Source organism: Microcaecilia unicolor, chromosome 10 (genome assembly GCF_901765095.1).
Source record: "Microcaecilia unicolor chromosome 10, aMicUni1.1, whole genome shotgun sequence".
NCBI classification, from domain to species: domain Eukaryota; kingdom Metazoa; phylum Chordata; class Amphibia; order Gymnophiona; family Siphonopidae; genus Microcaecilia; species Microcaecilia unicolor.
This window is the reverse complement of record NC_044040.1, coordinates 144,624,252-144,650,792: the sequence shown is the minus strand read 5'-3', so window position 1 is coordinate 144,650,792 and position 26,541 is coordinate 144,624,252. Positions and strand designations below refer to the sequence as shown.

Sequence of the window (26,541 nt, the reverse complement as noted above, 5' to 3'; positions counted from 1 at the left end):
AGTAATTTGGAATGTGAGAACAGTGCCAAGCAGACTTTTACGATCTGTGTCCCACAAATGACAAGACGGATTCAGATAGGCTAGAGTAGGCTTTGATGGCACAATAGTTGTAATATAAGGGTAGAGCCAGGCGGACTTCTACGATCTATGTCCCAGAACAACAAAGAAAGACCATGATCAAATATATAATATCACATTTATTGTTGATTTAATCTTGACTTGATAATGAATGTGACTGTTGGGCAGACTGGATTGACCATTCAATTCTATCTGCCATCACTTACTATGTTACCTGTAGGCCATTTAAAATAGCAGGCCTATCTTTGACTGCTAAAAGTTAACCACTTAGTGCTGAATATCAGCATAGCCGGTTAACTTTTTAGTGGCGAAAATAAACCCGGATATTCAACGTTGGTTGCCACTGGCTGACTTTCGGGCCCAATGACTTTCTGTTCTGGAGCTAGACTTGCCAGATGTGATAGCCCTTGTTTCTATGTTATAACATCAGAACTGGATATCTGGACAGCTCTGCAACTCCTATGGGGTGTACTAACGGCTCTTCAATTACGAGACTGGGCATCTAAATGGCAGATGACATTTAATGTCAGCAAGTGCAAAGTGATGCATGTGGGAAAGAGGAACCCGAACTATAGCTGTGTAATGCAAGGTTCCACGTTAGGAGTCACTGGGAAAGGAATCTAGGCATCATCGTTGATGATATGTTGAAACCCTGTGCTCAGTGTGCAACAGCAGTGTTTAGCTAAGAAAGCAAATAGAATGGCAGATATTATTAGGAAAGGAATGGAAAACAAAAATGAGGACGTTATACAACCTTTGTATCATTCCATGGTGCAATCACACCTTGAATATTGTGTTCAATTTTGGTCACCGCATCTCAAAAAAGATATAGTGGAATTAGAAAAGGTACAGAGAAGGGCGATGAAAATGATAAAGGGGATGGGACGACTTTCCTATGAGGAAAGGCTAAAGTGGCTAGGGCTCTTCAGATTGGAGAAAATTCGGCTGAGGGGAGATATGACAGAGGCCTATAAAATAATGAGTGGAGTGGAACGGGTAGACGTGAATCGCTTGTTTACGCTTTTCAAAAATACTAGGACTAGGGGGCACGCAATGAAGCTACAAAGTAGTAAATTTAAAACGAATTAGAGAAAATATTTCTTCACTCAACGTGTAATTAAACTCTGGAATTCATTGCCAGAGAATGTAGTAAAACTGGTTAGGGTTTAAAAAAGGTTTGGATGGCTTCCTAAAGAAAAAGTCCATAGACTATTATTAAAATGGACTTGAGAAAAATCCACTACTTATTTCTAGAATAAGCAGCTTAAAATGTATTGTACTGTTTTAGGATCTTGTCAGGTACTTGTGACCTGGATTGGCCACTGTTGGAAACAGGATGCTGGGCTTGATGGACATTTGGTCTTTCCCAGTATGGCAATATTTATGTACTTAATTATTTTCCTGGCTAGCATGTTTGACTCTTGGTTGAAAGTTTTTTGTGCTTCTCATTTAAGGATTTAGGGTTGTAGTACCTAATTTCACCACTTATTGGTGCTAAAAGTCTTAAAAAATATAGCAATATTAAAAAAAATAACTATTTTCTTTTCAGCTTTAGAGCAGTAATTCATTTCATTTTCACATACTGTTATTTCCATAACAGAGACTCATGTCAACACATAAAGCTTTAGAAGCAAACATACTAAACCTACTTTAATAAATACTGCAGATATGAAGAGAATAAACTAAAGTGCAGGTGGGGCTGAAAATTATCTGAGCAAGTTGGACTGCATATATAGCAGTCCTATATCCAGATAGGTATATGGGATCAGTACTGAATATTGACAGTACCCTTCTTCCAGCAGCTGCTGAAGAGTCAGATATTTGGCACATAGTCAAATATGGCCCAGTGCTGAATATCTGAAACTAAAACAGCCTCTGGATACTGCAGGTTGAATATCGATCAATATATTGACATGCTTTTATATTACATTTATGCTTCACTCGCTTCTGCTAGGTTATTGACATGCTTTTTCCATAAAATTTATTTTCTTTGAATTTAAAGAACCTTCACTATTGAAGGCATACTTTTTCCAATCTACCTGCAGAATGTTCTAAGGGTCCTATTTACTAAGTCACATTATAGGCACGTTAGCGTTTTTAACACGTGTTAACCATGTACACACATTAACAGTGTACGCGCCTACAATATCCTTATAGGTGCCTACACAGTGCGAGCAGTAATTGTAGGCACATTAAAAATGCTAACGCGCCTTAGTAAACAGGGCCCTAAGTCAGTTTTTCCCATACCTGTCCACAGCTAACTGGGTTTTCAGAATATCCACAATCCATGAGATAAATTTGCATGCAGTGAAGGACTGTAGATATCCAGAAAACCCAACCAGTTGGGAACCATTGTTCTAAGTAAGGCAGGGCTTCCAAAAATTGTCCTGAGGACCTCATAGCCAGTCCAGTTAGGTTTTCAGGATCTCCATAATGAAAATGTAAGACATTAATTGCATATTATGGATTTTCAATAACTGCAAATTTATCTCATGTGAATATTCTGAAAACCATACTGGCTGTGGAGTCCAGGTTTGGGTTTGTAATTAGTCAACCTTTCCTTTAAGTCAATTAACATAGAATCATGCATTTTTTAAACAATATTTTTATTCATTTATTTTTGTAACTTTCTTAATGGAATGTTTTGCACATCCAATCAACTTCAATCAGTAGACAGTTCTTTTTCGCAACTGAATCTTACTAACCCCAAAATACAGCTGAGGATCATTGAGGAACCTTGAAAGGTGTAGATAGAATCCTAGAAAATGTAGAGAACAAATGTGAGAGGACAGAAATAAAAGGATCAAAGGAAATTTTCTTTTTCTAAAACCTAGCCATGGTATTGGACTGTAGCATGATGATTGCTCTTAATGCATAAACAGTGTGTGATGTGTATTAGTTTGTGTACACTGAGAGGTAGATTCAAGAAAGAGCACCAAAATGTAGGCACCAGGATGATATGCACAATTTCACGTTTAACTGCTGATACTAGCATAAGTCCGCACACACGTCCAATAGGCATCAGCACATACGCCATGTCAAAGGCTGGTGTAAATGCTTGCACCTAAATGTTGGCAGTTAGGCACATAGGACCAGATTCTATATATGGGGCCTACAAACTCCGCGCGGAATAAATTTCCGCCTAAGCGTATTCTGTAAGCTGTGCCTATATTTAGGCACGGTATATAGAATATGTTTAATTGATATCACAGTGCTTAAAACTATTTGCATACACCAAGGGAAACGTGGCCAGCACATAGATTTAAGCGTAGTGGGCATATTCTATAACAATGCATATACATTTTGGAACACCCATGAAATGCCCATTTCCCCGCTCATAGCCATGCCCCTTTTTGACTGCACGCATTAGAATTTAGGCGCAGTTCATTACAGAATACGCTTAGCGAGTTGTGCACATAAATTTTCTTTATTGCCAATTATTGCTCATTATTGCTTAAGTGTTGTTATCAATGCTGATTAGCTTTTCAAGCCAATTAAGTTACGCGCATTGTTATAGAATATGCCTGGATTTTGGCGCAGATCTCTAGGTGCACTATATAGAATCTGACAGGTAACTCTTAGTATTCTATATCTGTGTGCTTGACTCCTAGGCTTGCCCCTAACCATATCAATGCCTCCTAGAAGTTCTGCACAATGGAAACAGCATGCACAACTTCTAGAATGGTGACTAAGGGCAGTTGTGTGTGCAACTGCTAATTAGCGCTAATTAACACCAATTAAAGCCAGTAATTTGCTGTTAACTCCTGTTGGTGTCAGAGGATATGACAGTGAAGAAACAATGTGACAAGGCGAAGGCCGTGGCCAGAAGGATTCTAGGCTGCATAGAGAGAGATATAACCAGCAGAAGAAAGGAGGTGTTGATGCCCCTCTACAAGTCATTGGTGAGGCCCGACTTGGAGTATTGTGTTCAGTTTTGGAGGCCGTATCTTGCTAAAGATGTAAAAAGACTGGAAGCGTTGCAAAGAAAAGCTACAAAAATAGTATTGAATTTGCGTTGCAAACCGTATGAGGAGAGACTTGCCGACCTGAACATGTATACCTTGGAGGAAAGGAGAAACAGGGGTGACATGATACAGACATTCAAATATTTGAAAGGTATGAATCAGCAAATGAACTTTTTCCGGAGACAGAATGGTGGTAGAACTAGAGGACATGAATTGAGGTTGAAGGGGGTCAGACTCAGGAGTAATGTCAGGAAGTAGATACGTGGAATGCCCTCCCACAGGAGGTGGTGGAGATGAAAACGGTAATGGAATTCAAACATGCATGGGATAAACACAAAGGAATCTTGTTTAGAAGGAATGGATCTACGGAATCTTAGCAGAGATTGGGTGGCGACACCGGTATTTGGAGAGTAAAACCAGTGCAGGACGGACTTCTACGGTCTGTGCCCTGATCATGACTGAATAGATAGGGATGGGATAGAGTGTACATCTTAAGGGGCTTCAACATTAGCTTCAAAACTTTTAGTACAGGAACAGTGCTAGGCAGAATTTTATGGTCTGTGCCCTGAGAAACACAGGGACAAATCAAACTCGGATATACATATAAAGTATCACATACCATGTAAAATGAGTTTATCTTGTTGGGCAAACTGGATGGACTGTTCAGGTCTTTATCTGCCGTCATTTACTATGTTACTATGATTATTAAATTAAGTGGTATGTGCAACTGACCTGATTCTATAAATTGCACAGGCAAATTTCTACGCTAATCCTAAATTTGGGTGCACAAGTTCATAGAATTAGGAGGTGAATGTAGTGTGTGCATGTAAGCACAACTCTGGCTGTGTTTGTACATGTGTATGTTTCATGCTCAGCTCTGGTACAAGGTTATTAGGCACCTAGGCAAGCATTCAGCTGCGTGCCCTCCTAAATTATTCCTCAAGCCCACATGACCCTTCCTCTGATACTTTGATAATCGTGATAATTCCAACACCATCACTCCAGTGGCATAGCCAGGAATTCTGAACAGGGGGTGCGTCTCTTTTTCTCGGAACCATCCCGCCCTTCAGAAAACAGGAAGTTGCATCAGAAGGGGTGGGATGTTTCAGAAAGAAAGCCCCAGTGTAGACCGCAAGCATCCTATGACTGCCACTGATGCTGCCAGGGCAAAAACTGGAGATAATTTTAAGACATGAGGGGAGTGGGGGTCGGGAAGAAATTGCAAGAATTTTGCAGGGCCAGGAAGGGAAGCAAGAGTTGCGGCGGGAGGGAGAGGGGAGGGACTATGGGGTGTGTACACAACACACGCACCCTGAATGGATACACCACTGTATCACTCCCAAAATGCCTGTATATAAATGCATAATTGGACATCATACTTTTATAAATTAAAGTAGGATGGCTAATTACATGTTTTTGTAGGATCATTCTGGGAGGAGTGATGTTGGCCTGATCATGATTATTAAGTTTTAGGTATGAAACTCTGAAAGGAGGGTTTCTAGGGGCCTGAAAGATAATTGAGAAGAGGCACATGACTGAAGGCTTACCTAGGTACCTAATACCTAGATGTTTGTATATGTGTATGTTCAATGTGCAGGGCTCATGCAATACCATTGCACGAGCCCTGCACCTGGAACATACACATATACAAACACAACAAGAACAGCACTTAGACACACACATTTCATTCTGTGTATAAACAGCATATAAATACATTTGGAAGGTAATTTTAAAACAGGTGGGGAAGCCAAGTACCTATATTAAGCTTATTTTATAAACACACATGAAGGAGCATTTTCAAAAAAAACACCCAAGTTAGAATTGGGACATCTTCCTCATAGCATCCAAAAATCCCGTCTATTTCACAGCAATTTTCGAACAGGGAAGACATCTAGATTTCCTGTTCAAAAATACATGAAAAAGACATCTTTACCCTGGAGATGTCCATTCTGAGCAACCATTTTACAAACTGAAACGTTTAAACTATAAACGGGGAGGGGGGGACAAGGCACAGCAACGTCTGTCTGACAGCATTCTTGTTAGAATGGCCACACAGACATCCTTGCAGAACAGAGGAGTTGCCTAATGGTTATTGCAGTAGACTGTAAAGCAAGAAACAAAGGTTCAAATCCCTCTGTTATCTTTTTCTTTTGTAAATGTGAGTCCTCCAGGAACAGAAAAATGTCTACTGTACCTGAATGTACACCACCTCAATAGCCTTTGGGCTTGCAGATGTCCAGCGGTGTAGTCAGGAATTTTTTTACAGGGGGTGTGTCTCCACTCTCCCCCCCCCCCCCCCCCCCCCAATACCTTAAAATCTTCTCTGCTGCACTCTTCACCTGGGTAGTGGCAGCAGTACTCTTAGGTTACCTGCGGCCTGCACCGGGACTTCCTCCCTGAACCGTCCTGCCCTTCACAAAACAGGAAGGAATTCCCGCTGAAGGCCACAGGCAGCCTATGAGTGCTGCTGCTGCTGCCCGGGTGAAGACTACATCAGAGAGGATTTTATGGTGGGGGTGGGGGGCTAGGTCTGACAGGGGGTGTGTATACAACACACACACAGTTTAAATATGCCACTGCAGGTGTCATTTCTTTCTATACTGTAAGTATGTTTCTGTTCCTGGAGGGAGCCCCAGAAAAACAATTTAATAGCGTTACAGTGAAATTTGAGCCTGCATCCCTTGGTTTACAATCCACTGTACTAACCACTAGGCTACTCCTCTGACCTGCTTGCTGGTTTGTTCTGAATGGCCATAATACCTGCAGCTGATGTAGAGCCTGGTTTTCCTTTCAGGGAGGGGAGAGTGAAGAGGACAGCAACCACTGGAAGATTAAAGCGGGGTAATGTCTTAATCCTCTCAGTGGTCAACTGCTCAATCAGAACACCTTTTCGAAACTTGGACATGACTGAAACAGTTCTAGATAAAAAATATCCTTCTCTTTAGACACAAACTTTTCTTCCCATTCAAAAATTGATGTTGGACATCCTACTTATGCTCCCTAGTCCCGCCTAACACACGCCCCCAACATGACCCCTTGCTATTTGGATATGAAACATCCCAAATTCTGACTTTTCAGAAATTGATTTGTTCATTTTTAGCAGATGGACTTTTTTTTAGGCATTTTGAGGCATCCATATGCTTTGAAAATGAGCACCATAAGCACTTACGGTTCTTAAAATAACAGCACAAAATCAGCCGAAATTGTGGCTATAATGCTGCATTTACGTTTATATTGGCTCAGGGACTCATGTAATTGTACATGGCTGAAATAAGTGCATAGGTGTCAGTTTATAACTTAAATGCATATGTTATGGCTCTGCCCAAATGCACCTGTAGCTGGGTCACTTTCAAATATATGTCTTCTTGTTTTAGCATCTACTTTTATGATAGGACTCGGAGTAATGTTATATGAGGGTTTTTATGCACGAGAATACCCTTATAAAATTACCCCCAGTATGGGCATTTTCCAGAAACCATTTACCCAGATAAATGGCTATTTATCTGGGTAGATGGCCTTTTTTGAAACCTGTCCACGTCAGTAAACGTCCTCACTGATGATTCGTAGAGATATGTGGCTGTGAAGACCTTTTGTTTTGCTTTCACTGCATCTGCTGTTTGCTGGCCCCTGGAAGCTGCCTTCTTAAGCAATTATCCTGCCTAATAATGATTAAGCAAGCTCAGCCTTTGCTGTAAATTTTAGTGTATTTTCAGTATTGTCTGGTGTATGAATCTGTACATGTTCCATGTTATGCATGAGCAACGCTGCTAGTTTATGTTTGTGGAGCAAGATTTGTATGTTTATCACTCTACCAAGTGTGGTATGTGTGCATTATTACGCATGCCAGTGTGAGTGATCAGGCAGTGGAATGGAGAGCAGGTAGGCTGCATAGGGTGTGGCCAGAGTGGGGTACTCCCAGTAGAGACTTGTTTGTATTGGTTTGCTTTCCGTTGTTGGCTTGAGACAGTAAAGTGAGTTATGTCCCTTTAATTTTGAGCTTGCTTTTGCGACTTCTAAAAATAAAGTAAACAGTGTCCTAGGAGACCTTTGCTGTCAGGTGGTGAGTGGTTCATAGTGGTAGGTGCACAGTCTGAAGGTCAGAGACATTTCTGGCAGAGATTTCTAACTCACAACTCCAAGCTCCACTGTGAGAGCCAACTAATACAATATTCCTGGGGAACACCGTGCATGAGTACAGATGCAGGTCATGCCTGGTGATACCTGCCAGTAGGGAGAGATCATATCTTTCTGTCGCAGGTAAGAGAATTATCTGTTTTCTAAATATGACTGACGTTTAGAACTGCTAGTCTGTTACACATTGAAGTTTCAAATAGCCCTGGCAGGGGACTGCTTTGACTCATACAGAAATGAAATGTTGACACCGATGGGCTTGTGGGGAAGCTCATACTGAAGGGGTCCCTGATGCAAGAAGTTAGCGTTAATGAAATCTTAATTGGCATTGACATAGTACAGAAGAAATGCCAGCATTTGTAAACTGTTGATGAAAGTTTGGAGAATAAGTAAGGAGTTAGCTTATTTTCTCATTTAAATGCATTGGGAAGAGAGAACTTTACAGAAAGTAAGAAAACAATGATAAATTTTTTCTAATAAATGGGAGTCTGATTCCAGTTCTGGTATGGTATGAGGGAACTAACACTGTTGGTGTTTTACTCAGCACTGGCAGAGGCATGTCTGGGAATGAGTGCACGCTGGGACTACATGCTGCTGATATCGTGTATAATAATGGTAGGGTACTGCTGTGAAGGACTTCCTTTGACTTGTTTACACTTTAGCAATTGTGATAGTAGTGGGTCAGTAGACACAAGAACCAGTCAATTGTCTAGAATATAGCAGATGCCTCTTTGTGTGTGTGTGTGTGTGTGTGTGTGTGTGTGTGTGTGTGTCCTCCCCTTGTGCAGCCTTGCATCTGTCTCCCTTCCCTCCACCTGCCCACAGTCTGGCGTCTTCCCCTTTTTCTCTGCCCCCCCCCCCCCCGGCACTGCAGTCATCCCACCATTCCAGCAGCATCACATATCAAGGCAGCCTCATTGCCTGCTGGCCTGGAAGTCTTCCCTTTGCTCAACTTCCTGTTCTGGCATAGGCAGGATAATGCAGAGGGAAAGCTTTCAGGGCCAGCAGGCGACGAGGCTGCCTTGATCTGCAACTCTGTTGGAATGGTTGGAACACCGCAGCACCAGGGGACAGGGAGGGAAGGGGAAGATGCCAGACCACAAGTGGGTGGAGGGAAGGGAGACAGATGCCGGGCTCGGTGTATGGGGTGAGTGGGAAGAGAATGCACCCACAGGGGGGGGGGAGAGAGAGAGAGAGAGAGAGGTCTGATGCACCTGTTGGGGATGGGGGAGGGAAGAAAAAAGAAGTGCCAGATTGCGGGGAGTGGGAGTGGGATTGAAGGTGGGAGTGGGAAGAGAAAACTGGAATTAGGGAATGGGGAAGAAATATGGGGAAAATGTTGAACCCACAGAGGGAGAGAGAGAGAGGAGAGAGAAGATGGACCTGCAGAGGATGGGGAAGAGAGAGCTATAGCAATGATAAGTAGTAGTAGTAGTAGATGGGGAGGAGGCAGGGAAGAGATGTGGGCCTTGGAGTAGGAGATGCAGAAGATAGAGAAGGGAAGAAACTGAACACAGGGAGGCACAGGAACACGGGGGAAGGGCATAGAGGGATATGGACAGAAATGAAGTATCAAAACAGTCAAGAGACCCTGGAAAGAGCAGAAGATGGATGGTACTTCGGGGGGGGGGGGGGAGAAGGGGAACAGAGTAGAGGATGAATGGTACTTAGGGGGGGAGAAGAGTTATTGAGTAGAAGATGGATGGGACTAGGGGTTGGGGGAGAAGGGGAACAGGGCAGAAGATGGATGGGACTGGAAGGAGGGATAACAGAGCAGATGACTAGGACAGGAGTAGGAAAATAGAGCAGAAGATGACTGGGACTTGGTGATTAAGTGGGAGAGTGTTCAGGACCAGAGCAGGGAAGTTTGAATGGGAGAGATGGAGTGAGAATTTTGAGGAGATAGTGCGTACTTGGCAATTGATAGGTATGACTGTGTATATGTTAATGGGCTGGGAGAATGAATGAGGGCATGAAGTGGAGACTAAGGGAAAGGGGATGAAGTATGGGGAAACGTTGAGACATGGAGGGGCATAATTGAAAGAGACGTCCTCATTTCCATTTGGACGTCCTCGCAAAACGTCCCCATCCAGGGTCCGTATTTTCGAAACAAGATGGACGTCCATCTTTTGTTTCGATAATACGGCAGGGACGTCCAAATCCTGAAATTTGGTCTTCCTTAGAGATGGTCATCCCTAGAATTGGTTGTTTCTGATTTTCGGCGATAATGGAAACCAAAGATGTCCATCTCAGAAATGACCAAATGCAAGCCCTTTGGTCGTGGGAGGAGCCAGCATTTCTAGTGCACTGGTCCCCCTGACATGCCAGGACACCAACTGGGCACCCTAGGAGGCACTGCAGTGGACTTCATAAATTGCTCCCAGGTACATAGCTCCCTTACCTCGTGTGCTGAGCCCCCCAAAACCCACTACCCACAACTGTACACCACTACCATAGCCCTTATGGGTGAAGGGGGGCACCTAGATGTGGGTGCAGTGGGTTTGTGGTGGGTTTTGGAGGGCTCGCTGTTTCCTCCACAAACACAACAGGTAGGGAGGGGGATGGGCCTAGGTCCACCTTCCTGAAGTGCACTGCACTCACTAAAACTGCTCCAGGGACCTGCATACTGCTGTGATGGACCTGAGTATGACATCTGAGGCTGGCAATCAATATTTTTAAAGATGTTTTTTGAGGGTGGGAGGGTGTTAGTGACCACTGGGGGAGTAAGGGGAGGTCATCCCCGATTCTTTCCGGTGATCATCTGGTTTTTCAGGCACCTTTTTGCGCCTTGGTTGTAAGAAAAACACGACCAGGTAAAGTCGTCCAAGTGTTCGTCAGGGATGTCCTTGTTTCTTTCAATTATGGGTCGAGAACGTCCTAGTGATAGGCACGCCCAAGTCCCGCCTTTGATACGCCCCCTTGAACTTTGGCCATCCCTGCAACGGAAAGCAGTTGGGGACGTCCAAAATCGGCTTTCGATTATACTGATTTGGACGGCCCTGTGAGAAGGACGCCCATCTTCCAATTTATGTCAAAAGATGGGCGTTCTCTTTCGAAAATGAGCCCAATAGTGTGAATGACCTGGAAGAACTGAGATAGTATGAGAGGTATAGGAAAGGGATAGGTCTCTGAAGGGGTTGTGTGAGGGCAGAAATGTGGCTAAAAAGATGATGAAAGAGAGGCAATATGAGATGGAGTACAGAGTAAGAGAAGAATGGTCTGGAGGCAAGAGAAGGAAGGAAACACAGGGATGAAGCTGGGGCTTGTGAGGGGATGAAAGAGTGAGTACAGAGGATGGAAATGGGAGGATTAAGTAGGCGATGGGGAAGGAGAGAGATAGAGGGAGCAATGGGAGTGCTGGGGAGAGGATGAGAGGGAAATGGAAAAACCAGTAGGTACATGAGTTGAGAGAAAGGGGAAATGAGAGCAAAATTAAATAGGCAAGTATAAATGCAGAGAAGAGAAAAGTGACCTCCCCCCCCCCTCCCCACAAAAGATCAGAGTCGGGCAGATGTAGACAAGGAAAGGAAGAAGACAAAGGAGAGCGAAGAAATGGAAAGGCAAACCTGGAAAAGAATTTAGGAGAAGACTGACACGAGGAAAGTAGAAAAGACACTGGGACTAGCCCAATTAGAAAAATAGAATGCCCAGACAAGGGGAAGAGAAGAGGATATAGCGGACATGGGGGGGGGGGGGGAAATAAGGTGGCTGAATAGAGATGCTGAATTAGGATGGGGGAATGAGAGGAGAAGTAGTAGAATGGGATGGGGGAAGGTGCTGGCTTGGAGGAGGGGGAAGAGAAAAATGATGCTAGATCAGATATGGAGGAAAAAGAGAGATTAGAGAATGCTGGACATGAGGGGGAGTAGGAAGACAGGGAATATGCTGGACATGGGGGGAGTAGGAAGACAGGGAATATGCTGGACATGGGGGGAGTAAGAACACATTAGGGAGTGCTGGACATTGGACAGAGATGGGGACAGAGAGAGGGTAATGCTGGACATTGGAGGACCAAGGATATAAGAGAGATGCTGGCAAGGAAACGGAAGAGGGACATGGAGGGATGCTGGATACAAGGGCGAGTAGGGTGACAGGGAGGCGTGCTGGATGGAGGGGGTGAGAGAAAGAGAGAGAAGATACTGGCGGGAGGAGTGATAATAGAGAGAAGGTGCTGTACAGAAGGGAGGAAAGAGAAAGAGAAGGTGATGGAAGAAAGGGGAGAGTTAGCAAAAACTGGGGAATAATAGGATGAAGAATGAGAGGGCTGGCGAGGAGATGAAAAGCTATAGGTAGATATGGTTAAAAAAAGAAGACTGAAGACTGAACAATAAGAATGAATGAAGTCTGAGCAGATAGGCAGAAAATAAATGAAGGAAAGCTAAAATGAAAAGATCTAAGTCAAAGATGGATATAGGAGAGGAAGTGAAGAAGACAGGAAGGGAGAGAAGTGGCTGATGGACTGGAGGTCTTGTAGAGAAATTTAAGAAAAGACAGAGGAAAGCAGAAACTGGAGACTGGGAGAAACATGATGGGGAAAAAAAAAATAAAATAACCAGTCAACAAAGGTAGAAAGAATTTTATTCTTAAGTCAGTGGGTGGAAAATGGCAATTTTACAGTAAATTTACACTGCTTTCTTTATATTTTGCAGAGTGTAGGGTGCTTTTTCTATTTCTCTAGTCTTGCATGCCTGCAGAGTGTGGCTTCTTGAGGTTTACATTAAATTTTTGTCTACATATTTATATTTTAACTTTGTGCTCACTTACTTTCCCGTTTACTAAGCTGCTCTACTGGCTGCCATGCGGCAGTGATGACACAGCCTATTCAAAGTGAACGGGCTGTATCAGCATTAGCGCATGGCAGCCGCTCACATGGCTTAGTAGACAGGGGGGTTATTCCGTTCCTGTCAGTGGTCTATTTCTGTTCAGTTTTTGCGATAAGGCCAGGTACTCTGTTTACATGGAATTTCTATTTCAGCATCTCTAATAATTCAGCTTGTTCAGTTTCCCAATAGGCATATTTATTTATTTATTTATTTATTTATTTGTTGCATTTGTATCCCATCTTATCCCACCTCTTTGCAGGCTCAAAGTGGCTTACAATACATCATGAGTAGTGGAAGAATGTTAGTAAATAAGCATTTAGTATTGCAGGATCTTGGTCAGCAGCATGATGATAATAAAACAAAGTAATAGTATACAAGCAGATATTAAGAAACAGTTCTGAATATAGATGGGCGAGTTGTACATATTCACATTGGTTGATCTTTGTGGTACGCTTTATTAAAGACATGGGTCTTCAGTAATATGCGGAAGTTCGTTCTTTCGTAGATCGATTTCAAGCTGCGCGGCAGTGCGTTCCATAACTGTGTGCTCAGGTAGGTAAAGTTTGACGCATGCATTAGTTTGTATTTCATTCCTTTGCAGCTGGGGAAGTGCAGATCAAGGAATGTGCGGGATGATCTTTTGGCATTCCTAGGTGATAGGTCTATCAGGTTGACATGTAAGCTGGTGAGTCTCCATGCATAATTTTGTGAACTAGTGAGCATATTTTGAAGGCGATGCGTTCCTTAAGTGGGAGCCAGTGTAATTTTTCTCGTAGCTTGGCACTTTCAAATTTTGGTTTGCTAAATATGAGTCTAGTTGCAGTTTTCTGGGCTGTCTGGAGTTTCTTGATTATTTGTTCTTTGCAGCCGGCATATAGTGCGTTGCAATAGTGTAGATGACTGAGCACCATTGATTGTACCAGGTTGCGGAAACACTCCTTGGGAAGAAAGGTCTTATTCTTTTCAATTTCCACATTGAGTGGAACATCTTCTTGGTTGTGTTTTTCGCGTGGTTCTCTAATGTTAGGTGTCGATCAATGGTGACTCCAACAATTTTTAGGGTTTCTGAAATAGGAAGGTTTAGAGTTGGTGTGTTAATGGCGGTGAATTCTTTCTTGTTGTGTTGGGAGGTGAGTATTAGGCACTGGGTTTTTTTCTGCATTGAGTTTTAGCCGAAATGCGTCCGCCCAGGAATGCATGATATTGAGACTTTGGTTGATGTCATTGGAAATTTCTTTTAGGTCTTGTTTGAATGGGATGTAGATCGTTACGTCATCTGCATAAATGTATGGATTAAGGTTTTGATTTGATAGTAATTTTGCCAAGGGTATCATCATTAAGTTGAATAGAGTCGGCGAGAGGGGGGATCCTTGTGGTACTCCGCATTCAGGTACCCATGTGGCTAAAATAGTCGAGTTAGATGTTACTTGGTATGATCTTGTGGTTAGGAATCCCTTGAACCAATTGAGGATGTTGCCTCCGATTCCGAAGTATTCAAGGATATGTAATAAAATTCCGTGGTCAACCATGTCGAAAGTGCTTGACATGTCAAATTATAAAAGTAGTATGTTCTTCCCAGATGCAATCGTTTATTTGAATTTAGTCATGAGAGTTACTAATACTGTTTTGGTACTGTGGTTAGACCAAAATCCTGACTGGGAATCGTGAAGTATTGAAAATTTATCTAGATAGTTTGTAAGTTGCTTGGTCACCAACCCTTCCATTAATTTGGTTATTAAGGGAATGGATGCTACTGGTCTGTAGTTAGTTAGTTCACTAGCACGTTTCTTTGCATCTTTGGGTATGGGGGTGAGTAAAATGTTTCATTTTTCCTTCGGGAAGAGTCCATTTTGTAGCATGTAATTCAGGTGTTTCGTTATGTCATTTATGAATTGTTGAGGAGCAGATGTCATCAGGTTGTTTGGGCATATATCTAGTTTGCAGTGAGATTTGGCAAATCTTTTGAGCGTTTGGGAGATGATGTTCTCCGATAATATCTCGAAGTTAGTCCAGGTCCTGTCCGCTGGGTGAATGCCAGGGACTGGGTCTAGGCAGTTAAGGAGTTCATCATAGTCGATGGTACTTGATGTTCTAGGTCCAACTGCTCTATGTACTGTGTTGCATTTTCTGAGGTAGGGTTCTTGTTGTGTTACTTTAGATTAGCTCTATAGGTTCTGAGTGATTTTTGTAGGCTTTGTACTTTCCAATATGCTTGGGACTGGAAAGGATCTATATTTTTACTGAGATTATACCAAAATCAACTTTTTTTATATGGTGAGTTCCAGGGAAATACCCTTTTTCTGCTTTGCATCCATTCTTAGAGGATGAGCTATGGGGGATTTCTGTGGATGTAAAATATGTTAAATTAACAGCTTGAATAGTCCAGTGTGCAGTGTTCGGTGTCGGTATTTTTTTTTATAGTAGATTTCTTAGGCTACGTATTTAAACTGGTACTTCAAAGATATTTACCTGTTTTATTAATACAGTTTAATAAGGTGTTTATATTTATTAAAAAGCAAAATTAAAGGATATGTACCACTATAGTAATTATTTTGCAGGTCACTGTGTTGAGATGTTGGCCAGACTAAAGTCTACCATAATGGCAAAGTTTAAGTTATGGGATAATGTGACTATATTTTAAAAAGTCAGTGTTTCTAAAGTTTCCATAAGTGTGCATGGGGTTTATGTTGATGCAGGACAGCTGTTTGGCAGACTGCCTACTCAGAAATCCATTATCAAATGCACTCTAAGGCATTATTTAGGAGTACAGGAAGCACTACTCACATCTATATGCCTAGTGCCCCCTCCCCCCCACCCCCCAAAACAAAATGTCAGATCTGGCTATGCCACTGGTGTATATGTGTGTTTATGAGCATGGAAGCACAGTTGTTGGGAGTGTCCTGAAATCAAATAGAGTTATACATTTTGGCAGTAATTCTATAATGTGGGTACTAAACTTTATGCACTAATTATTCATGTAAATTTTTAGAGTCATGGCATATACACGCACATGTGTGCACATATGTGGATAAATGGCAAAATTCCACGTAAACTCTATTCAGTAAATACACACATCTTACATAAAACTTACTTGACAGATGGGTGTACACATAGGTGGAGGTTGGGTGGCATGTGAAAGGGACTCACACTTAGTATGTAACTTATAGAATATAAATTACACTCATATCTCCGGCATTTAGGTGCAAATACTTACACCAGCTCTATGGCTGCTGTAAGTGCTCATGCCTAACAGAATTGGGTACCTAAATTTAGTCACACTGTTACAGAATTGTGGTTTTTATGTAACTAATACTTGCATGGACCTGCTGAGTCACTCTGCAGTAAGCATGGATCAAATGTACATATATTTATCTACATTTCTGAATCAGGGATTGATGGTGGAGTTTTTGGAAGTGATTGGGAGTCTTGCACTGCTCTGTTGCTAGACGATGAGATCTGTTACCATGGAAACAGAAGCACTGAAAGAATCAGAACAAAGTAACAGCAACGTGGATAGGAGTGTGAAGAAAAGCAGCTTATCGAAGAGAGTTCCACAGCTGGATGTGATCTCTGATGAGGAGGAGGAGGAGGAGGAAAACTTAGAGGCCAATGACCCTGTGAAAGAGGCAAGGCAGCCCAAGAGGCACTACATCCCTATTCGAAGAAACTCCAAGTACTACCGCTCGGTACGTGTTCGAAACAGACAGAAAAGGGAGGGAAGAAACAATAAAGAGCAGACCAAGGCTGAGAATACCACAGGTGAGTGTGACCTAATGGTCTAACATGCATTGCCTTTGTTGATTCAGTGGGGTGGAAGGTAAGGAAACAAAGTGGTCCTGAATATTGTTTGGTTCCTATTTCAAAAGTAAGCCTTGACCCCAAAGTTTAAAACAAAGAAAGGTGCGTGTGACCCCTTTCATTGTGCACTCCTCTACCTTTATTGATTAAATTTAAAAGTCTTGTTATAGGATGCGTGGGTTTATTGGTTAAAATTTGGATCAGATGGAGGAGGCCTAGTTATAATATGTCTCATGAATAATAAGGAGCAGAGTCAAGAAGGAAGAGAATAAAAAGAAGCAGACAAAGTTGATTTGGTTTACTTATGATAAATTGTATATTAATGGGAAAAAGGAAGGGGACTTGTGATAGACCTTAGGTCTCAAAATATGTAGACTTGGGTTAAACAGTGAATTGTCTTAGAAACATATACACAAAGAAAATGACAGCAAATAAAGACCATATGGCCTATCCAGTCTACCAATTCAAAACCATCTATTATCTCTTCCTCTCTCTTAGAGATCCTGCTTTCTTGAGTTCAAATACAGTCTCCATCTCCAATACATCCACATCCACTGGAAGGCCATTCCACTCAACCATTACCCTTTCTACCATTTCCTTAGATTACTCCTGAGTCTATCCCCTTTCATTTTCATCCTATTGTCCCTCATTCCACAGCATCCTTGAAAGAGACTTACCTTCTATGCATTTATGTATTGGAATCTAATACAGGCAGAATACAAATATTTAAAATAAATAAATAAATGTCTCTACCATATCTCCCCTCTTCTACATTTTTTCAACATATAAAAATTGGGATCTTTAAGTCTGTTCCCATATACTTTTAATGTGAGCAAGTGCAAAGTGATGCATGTGGGAAAGAGGAACCCAAATTATAGCTACGTAATGCAAGGTTCCACGTTAGGAGTTACCGACCAAGAAAGGGATATATAGGTGTCGTTGTTGATGATACATTGAAACCTTTTGCTCAGTGTGCTGTGGCAGCTAAGAAAGCAAATAGAATGGGTTACTGCATAAAGATAGGACTGGATTTTATGCGGTCTTAGTTAAGCGGTTAACGTATCCAGTTAAGTTCAGAATATCAGTAATTAGCTAGCCAAGTGCTGACTCTACCCTTGGAATGCCTCCAAAATAGCTGGTTTTGACTTCGGCACTAACTGGTTATTTTCAGCGGCACTAGCTAAGTACCACTGAAAATTAGTAGTTAGCCCTTAACGGGCAATTTAACTGGCCAGGAGCTCTTTCTGGCCTATTAAATTGTTTTGAATATCGACTCAGTAACATACAGCCATATTGGTCCTAGTGAACATTGGAATCTTTGTAGGCTGTTAAAACTTTTATTAAAGCAACAAAAATAGTTTTTTCTACATGTAGCTGCAGAGATGCATTCCAAGGGTGGAGTTGGGGAGGAGCAGGTAGCTATGTAGATTCTGGCAGTATTCAAGGCCAATGACTACATAGCTAAGTGGCCAAATAGGACTGCATAAATAGCAGTTCTGACTTTGGTTGCTTAGCTATGCATGTGCTAGCACTGAATATTGATCAGAACCCACATAGCTTCTGAGTAACAGGTGAAGTTGTTGGATGCACTCCCCTCTGTCCTCCCAAACCCTTCCCCTGAGATCAGCTCCCTTCCCCGAGATCAGCCCCACCCCTGAGACTAGGCCTTCCTACATCCCTAGTGGTCCAGTGCAGGTATCCTGGGCAGGAGAGATCCCCATTCACTCCTGTCCCTAGCAGCTCCATATGCTAAAATGGCTGCCGTGAACGTTCACAGTAGTTTCACGGTACTATATGGAAGTCTGATCTCTAGCAGTAGTACAAGTGCCAACCTGAAGGGGCAGGTGCAAAAATGTGAATTGTTTAGACAGCTTCATTCTGTGATGGTGACCAATTTGGGAAATTTGTGACTTGCTTATTGACCATTTCTGCAAAGGATATGCTTCAGAAATATATGATTTAAATTTGGGAATGCCAGTCGATAGGTTGCCACCCTGTTCCAAACACTGTATCTTATCCATTCAGTTTTGGACATCATCTTAATTGGTTTGTAAAAACCAAGGAGAGGATATATAAAGCTAAATACAATAAAATAGAATAAAACAAATTGTTTACCTACTAAATGTTTGACTCTCAAGTCTCAGACTGGAATTGATACTGTACAGGTTTCTGAAATTGGGGACATATCTGCCTTGTTAGAAACTTCCAAGATACAGTTAGTTTTTCCTGCTACTCTATTGGTAACTTTTTCTATTGTGACTAACAGAGATTGGTTGCTGAGATTTTATTTTAGGAATTGACAAAGGTGTTTTTTAACTCAAGATTCTGGGTTTTCCCAGATGTTTCAAGGGAAATCTAGAAAAAAAGAAAACAGTTTGTCCTATTGCATCCAGGGGGCTGGAGCCTTTTTTTTCTTAAATACCCTTGTAAATATCTGGTTTAATATTAATCCCAGAAATATGTCTTCTTTGTGCCTCTCAATTTTCTGCATTTTTAGCTGTCAAAGGGATGTCTGGCAGGTAATATGTAGCTCCCTCAGGTGGCAGTGTGATTGTCTCTTATATTGACCTGATCCTAGTGGTTTTTGCTGGGAAGATGTTTATTTATTAATAAGTATTTTTCCTCTTTTCTCTCCTGTGTTTCTGACGACTTGCGATCCCAGAATTGTGGATTGATTGAGTTTTGTGTTTCTTTAAAAATTATTGTATGTGGTTTTATTTATCTCTTTCTTGTTTGAGTGAACTCTGTTTCTGTACAAGTGTATTGCTTGGATTAAAAATTGTAAATTGCAGAACTACATAAAAATATGTTCTCCAATTTTAAATGCACTACTTAGTAGCTTCAATGTGTGTCTGCTAGTCTTTGTACTTTATGAAAAATTTAAAAAAACAAGTCACATTTACCCATTATTTTATAGACCGCAATCATATCTCCCTTGAGCCTTTTCTTCAAACTGAACAAGAGTCCTAATCTGTTTAGCCTTTTCTCAGGGGAATCATCCCATATCATTATTTTGGTTATCCTTCCCTGTACCTTTTCTAATTTCACTATATAGTTTTCAGATATGGTGACTAGAATTGCACACAATACTCAAGGTGCAGTCATACCATGAAGTAATCCAGGGGCATTATAATCTGCCCTGCAATGGCAAAAGAAAGCAAGTGCTTCAGTAAAATTAGGCACTAGTTTCCTTTTGCCATTGCAGGGCAGTGATATTCTCTGTTGGACACCTGGAGGGAGTAGAAACCATGAGAAGAGATCTCCAAAAATTAGAAAGGAAAGTGGTCTAATGTCTGGCAGTTAAAATTTAATGTGAAGATGTACAATGTGACGCATTTGAGGTGCACAAATCCAAAGGAGATGTACCTGATAGGAGGAGAGAGATTGATAAGCACAGCTCAGGAGAGGCACCTTGGAGTGATGGTGTCTGAGGATCTCAAGGTGGCAAAACAGTATGAGAAGGCAGCAGGTCCGTGCCTAGGGTCTCTGGCGCCCCCCCTGCAGACTATCAGTTGGCGCCCCCCCTGCAGACTATCAGTTGGCGGCGTGGCGCCCCCCTCCCCCCCCCCCCCCCCCCCCCCCCGTGAAAATGATCGCTCACCACTTGCCACACTGACAGAAATTGTCAGCAATATTCTTAGAAACAAATTGCTATACATTGCAAAATAAGATAGCAGATGTAAATTCTCAAAGTGGACATATTCCAAACACTAAAATGAAAACAAAATGATTTTTTTCTACCTTTGTTGTCTGGTGACTTTCTTTTTCTGATCATGCTGGCCCAGTATCTGATTCTGCTGCTATCTGTCCTCTTAACTCCGTTTCCAGGGCTTCCTTTCCATTTATTTCTTTCCTTTCCTCCTTTCTTCTTCATTTCTGGTTCTCAGCTTCTGACTATTTTCTTCATCCATGTGCAGTTTTTCTCCTCTCTTCCTTTTCCCTCATTTCATCTCCTTCATCTTTCTTCCCTCCCCTCTATGTCCAGCAATTTCTCCTCTCTCCCTGAGCCCTGCCCTCCCATCCATGCTCCTCTGTCCCCTGCCCCCTCCATTCATCCTTTTCCAGCAATTCCCCTCTCTCCCTGAGCCCTGCCCTCCCAATCCATGCCCATCCATGCTCCTCTGTCCCCTGCCCCCTCCATTTATCTTTTTCCAGCAATTCCCCTCTCTCCCTGAGCCCTGCCCTCCCAATCCATGCCCATCCATGCTCCTCTGTCCCCTGCCCCCTCCATTCATCCTTTTCCAGCAATTCCCCTCTCTCCCTGAGCCCTGCCCTCCCAATCCATGCCCATCCATGCTCCTCTGTCCCTTGCCCCCTCCATTCATCCTTTTCCAGCAATTCCCCTCTCTCCCTGAGCCCTGCCCTCCCAATCCATGCCCATCCATGCTCCTCTGTCCCCTGCCCCCTCCATTCATCCTTTTCCAGCAATTTCCCTCTCTCCCTGAGCCCTGCCCTCCCAATCCATGCCCATCCATGCTCCTCTGTCCCCTGCCCCTCCATTCATCCTTTTCCAGCAATTCCCCCCTCTCCCTTCCATGACCTCCCCTCGCATCCATGCTCCTCTCTCTCCCATGTCCCAGCCTGGCCTGCCCTCTTCTCCCCCCCCCTTCGCATCCATGCCCCCCCCTTCGCATCCATGCTGTCGTTTCTCCCCTGCCCTCCCACTCCCATTGTTCAACTGCCCACCCTCTTCTCTCCCCCCAACATCCCTTTTCTTTTTTTTTCTTTTTAAATTTACCTCCATGGCGGTTCTGGCAGCGCAGTGTCAGTGAAGGAGGCGGCGCTCCTGACGTCGCTAGCCTTCCCTTCGCTGTGTTCCGCCTTCTGATGTCAGAAATGACGTCAGAAGAAGACGGAACACAGCGAAGTTAAGGCTAGCGACGTCGGGAGTGCCGCCTCCTTCACTGACGCTGTGCTGCCGGAACCGCTACGGAGGTACATTTAAAAAGGAAAAAAAAAGAAAAGGGATGTTGGGGGGAGGGCGAGCGAGGTGAGCATGGTGCGGCGGCGCCCCCCAGAGGGAAGCGCCCCCCTGCCATGCTTACCTCGCTTACCGTGTTGGCACGGCCCTGGAAGGCAGTGACCACAGCCAGAAAGATTCTTGGCTGCAGAGAGAGGGAGGGATATAACCAGCAGAAGAAAGGACGTGTTGATGCCCCTGTACAAGTTGTAAGTGGGTCCCCACTTGGAGTATTGTGTTCAGTTTTGGAGGCTGTATCTTGCTAATGATGTAAAAAGACTTGAAGTGGTTCAGAGAAAAGTGATGAAATCTGTATGGGATATGTGTCACAAGACATATGAGAAGAGATTTGATGACCTGAAGCATAGGAGCCAACTTTTCAAAATTATTGGGGGTGCTAAGCCCAGTGGAAATGACCCTTCCTTGGACACATACAAAGAGTTTTCTCAATATTGGGGGTGTTCAAGCACCCACAGCACCCACAGAGTCAGCTCCTATGACCTGAAGATGAATACTTTGGAGCATTAGTTTTTAACCCAGTCCTCAGGACATAGTTAGCCAGTCTGGATTCCAGGATATCCCCAATGGATATGCATGAGCTAGATTTGCATGCACTGCCTTCATTATATGCAAATCTATCTCATTTCTATTTTCCAGTAGCTCACAGATTAGTATGATGCTTCCTTCTTCTTCCTATTTTTGCCTTTCATGAATGAACTGCCTTTAAACAAATATGAACCATGTATGTTAGTGACAATCACTTTCCCTCTAATCTTATAACAGGGCGCTGACTTGAGTGCATAACTGTACAAAATGCTGTCACTTATGTGTGAAAGTGACAGCAAAACACCATCCCCCTGATATTTAAAAGCACTTAACCAGTCAGAATCGGCATCTGGCCAGTTAAATGCCTCAACACCGGATATCCGATGATATTCAGTGGGGGATAGCCGGCTATCTCCCGCTGAATATCACCGGTTAGCGGCTAATGGATAGCCAGTTATATCAGGCAATATAACCAGCTATCTGCCAATTTTCAGCCCCACTTTAGTGGTTATATTTGGCTGCATGAAAACATGGGATATCTTTGGCAGGTTTGACCATAACAGACTAAGTCTGAATATTGACTTAGCCAATTATGTTCAAACCGGCCAAAAATAAACCAGATATTCGATGCTGGTTACTGGAAATGGCCCAGCATTGCATATCCAGATTTAACGTTGACCGCATGAGTTAAATCTAAGTCCCGTATCTGAATATCGTTCCCCTATTCTTTGAAGAATGTATGTAAGTTGCATAGCGTATAAATGCAAGAGGGTATTACACATGCCCTTGCCACGATTAGGTGCCTGAGGTCTATGGCTAGTGTAACTACAGGCACCTAAATGTTAGGTAGGCTGATGTTGGGTTATACTTGTATTCTATAGGCTCTCACTGCACAGCATTGAGGCACCTAAAAGAAGGTAACCATTTATAGAATTTTCCCCCTCCTATCTAACCTATGACCTCTTTCCTTCTGTTAACTAAGGAAGCAAAGGAGCAGTCCTGGGTAGAGAGATCACATTGTGGTAGCCTTAGAGGGAATCAGAGCACATGCAGTGACCATAGAGAGTACAGTTCATGAGCAAAGATTTTCAGAGAGAAACAGCTGCTATGTAAAATTTTAAAAAAAAACCCCACTGCCTTAGACTCTAAAGTTTAGAGTATGGCTCCTCTATCTCTCTTTAGCACCCCAAAGTAACCAGACTAAGGAGATGATTTCTATCATCATGTGGGTAGATGTAAGCTCCTTTGAGCAGGGACCGTCCTTCTTTGTTTATTTTGTACAGCGCTGCGTAACTCTAGTAGCGCTCTAGAAATGTTAAGTAGTAGTAGTAGTAGATGTGTTGGGAATTCCTCTCACATGAAAGAGAGGAAATGTGTCGTCAATAACAACAAAGTTGGAGGGTATGTCTAAGGAGCCCAAAAGGAGGCCATAAAAGAGGACTGATGGTAGTTCTACATGAAGATAAGGGCTATTAGGCTCATTTCTTCTCCCTAATTTCAGTCCTGATGCAGTGCCACAGACCTAAGTTGATCTCTGGTGTTCCTTTCATTACATTACACCAAGTTCAATGCAGTTACCAACAAGCAATCTAGAGCATTCTCTAGGAACTTCCAATGGAGTCAGTACACATCAGAAATAAGTCCACCCAAATCAATAAGAAAATCATTATTTACAATCTATATTTAAATGCCATTGTCTGTACATTATTTACTATTTTTATATTCTTTATATATATTTATACATATATTTTTAAATATTTTTTTATGCTCTGTATGTTCTTAATATTTTTTTCAGACTCCTGAGGCAGGCCTGTGGCCAAAACACAGATCTGTGTCAGAGACTACAATAAACCACTGTGAATAAATACAAGTAAAAGATACAAATAAATGTGCAAAAAACTTAACATGTGTAGCCACTCATTGGTTAACATATACAGAAAAACATATCTGTGTTACAAAATAAGATGTCTATATATATGTAGGCTACAACAAACCACTGTGAATATTAGTCTGTTGTCCTGGTCTCTTGAGTCATTGGCCCACTTCCCACTTTCCAGTTTTTTAGATGCCATATATAGAATCTCCCCCTTAGCAGTTAAAGATAGGCCTGCTATTTATGCAGTCTGTTTTAACTGCTAAGCATAGTCAGTTTGGTGTTGAAAATCTGCACCTAACCAGCTATGTTGTGTGATATAGCCAGTTAGCAGCTCCTGCTGAATATCCACAGTTAGGCGCTAAAACATTATTTAACTGGCCAAGAGCTGTTCCTGGCTGGTTTTGAATATCAGCCAGATTGTACTTTAACAAAAAGTATGGAAGAGGGAATTTTAACCATATACTAAAGTCCCTCAAGATTGTATTTTTATATGGTGACTAACTGTAGAAGCTAACTTTGACAGCATAATGGAAGAAAAGTCAGACTCAAAAAGGAGTTACAGACCAAAAGGAATAAGCTAGGGAGAAGAAAATAGAGATACATAAAGCAGACAGAGGAACGTTAGCAATGAGTTTAGTAGGAAGTGTTAGAGACAAAGATAGAAAAATATTTCTCCTACATTTTTAAAGAAGTAACATCAGATTATTATCCAAATTTGGAAGAATGTATGCTTCTTTTTAAATGCTGAAAAATGAAATGCTAATGGAATAAAACCAATGTCATCTTATGACATGACATGAAACAGGTTTAGACTGAATAATCTTCCTGGGTAATATATTCTAGGCCTTCTGATTTCTGCACAGAAATGTCACACTGAATTTGTCCTGTATTCTACCTTTTAATCTGACATGATACATAGTGGGGCCTCACACTTCTCAAAAGAAGACAATGGCAAGCTACTCCTGTATCATGCCAAGACAACCAGGGTCGCCGAGAGACTGGGCCGTGCCAGGGGCAAGGCTGCCCCCGGGCCCCGCCGCCGCCCCCCCTCCGCCCACCACCGGGCCAGGCCCCCCTGAATTCAAATTAAAGCTCCTCACCTCGATCTCGCTCCGTGTAAGAAGCGCAGCAGCGGCAGTCTGCAGATCACCTCCCATCGGGCCTTCCCTCCCTGTGTCCGGCCCTCGCGCAATTCCCCTTGGAGACCCGGGGAATTTTGTCCCCCCTGCCCCCCCTCTCAGCGGCCCTGAAGACAACTACAAGAAGGGGATGGGAGAAGAGAGGGAGGTTCCTTCATTGTATGGCCACCAGGAGTTGATTCAACTTGAGAGCACATCTGGATTTGGAATCTGACATGGTACTAATCACTTTATAGTGCAACAAGAAACATGCAGTCAGCATGAAGCTTCAAACAGAAAGATATCCTTGAAAAAGATCAGCATTATGTTGGTATTGTTACTGTCTAGAGGCAGGAGGTAAAAATGAGACACAAGGAGAGAGTGACATACTTACATGAGCTAATAGTAAGAATGGTTTAAAGTAGAGACATACACAATAGGAAGTGTAATAGTACAAGAGAGTTGTATAGAAACTTTGATGGTATGAAACATTGTTATGGAGCATGCTACAAAGAGTATTGGCATCCAACAGCAGTACAGAGTGTCAGAGGATGATGTAGCTGTTCAGAGGTTATGAAAATGTGTGGCAGTGATGATTCAGAGAACAAAGGTGCATGAGAGCAGAATGGAGTATGCTGCTAGATAACAATGCAATTATATTATAGACTGTAGTGATATACAATGGTGGTGTAATGGTGTATCTATGGGAAACCAAACAAAAGGAGAGTCAATGAACCGGAGCAATAGGGGAAAGGGAAATGCAAGCCATAGACCAGATCACTATATAAAATTAAAGCTTAGTTTGCCTGCTCTGAAATAGATCATATACAATATCAAAACAAATATCTCCACAGAGACTAAATACATTTCCATTGCCAATAATAGGAATGCCATTATGGAGAACGGAAATGTTATCTTTAAACCCTAAGCTGTTTAACAGAGATTCAGTATTTCCTGGAAAGTGAGTCCTCATTCGTGCTGCTATTCAATGTAACTGGAGCTAGGTATTTTACTTTTAACATGGGCAGCTGTGACCTTCCCATGGCCCTGCCCTATACTGTTCCAGTCTATCTTGTCTTAGGGTTACCATACGTCCGGATTTACCCGGACATATCCTCTTTTTGAGGACATGTCCGGGCATCCGGATGGGTTTTGGCTAGCCTGCCCATTTGTCTGGATTTCTGGACAAATGGGCTGGCTGACGCTGTCGTGCTTGCGGGCGGCGGACCTCCACTCTCCTTACTCA

General features: G+C 42.5%; 1 protein-coding gene across 4 annotated transcripts in view; it reads left to right on the top strand.

Moving 5' to 3' along the window:
* Positions 1–26,541, top strand: part of NGEF (neuronal guanine nucleotide exchange factor) — a 360,617-nt gene that overhangs the window by 2,873 nt on the left and 331,203 nt on the right. The window contains exons 1-2 of one of the 4 annotated variants that reach the window (XM_030216011.1): positions 8,030–8,300; positions 16,444–16,756. In XM_030216011.1, coding sequence (XP_030071871.1) covers positions 16,447–16,756 — 310 coding nt within the window. In that variant the 5' untranslated portion in view covers positions 8,030–8,300; positions 16,444–16,446. Of the gene's footprint in view, positions 1–8,029; positions 8,301–16,386; positions 16,757–26,541 lie in introns of those variants that run through there. The other 3 variants (XM_030216009.1, XM_030216010.1, XM_030216014.1) reach the window with 3 other exon arrangements.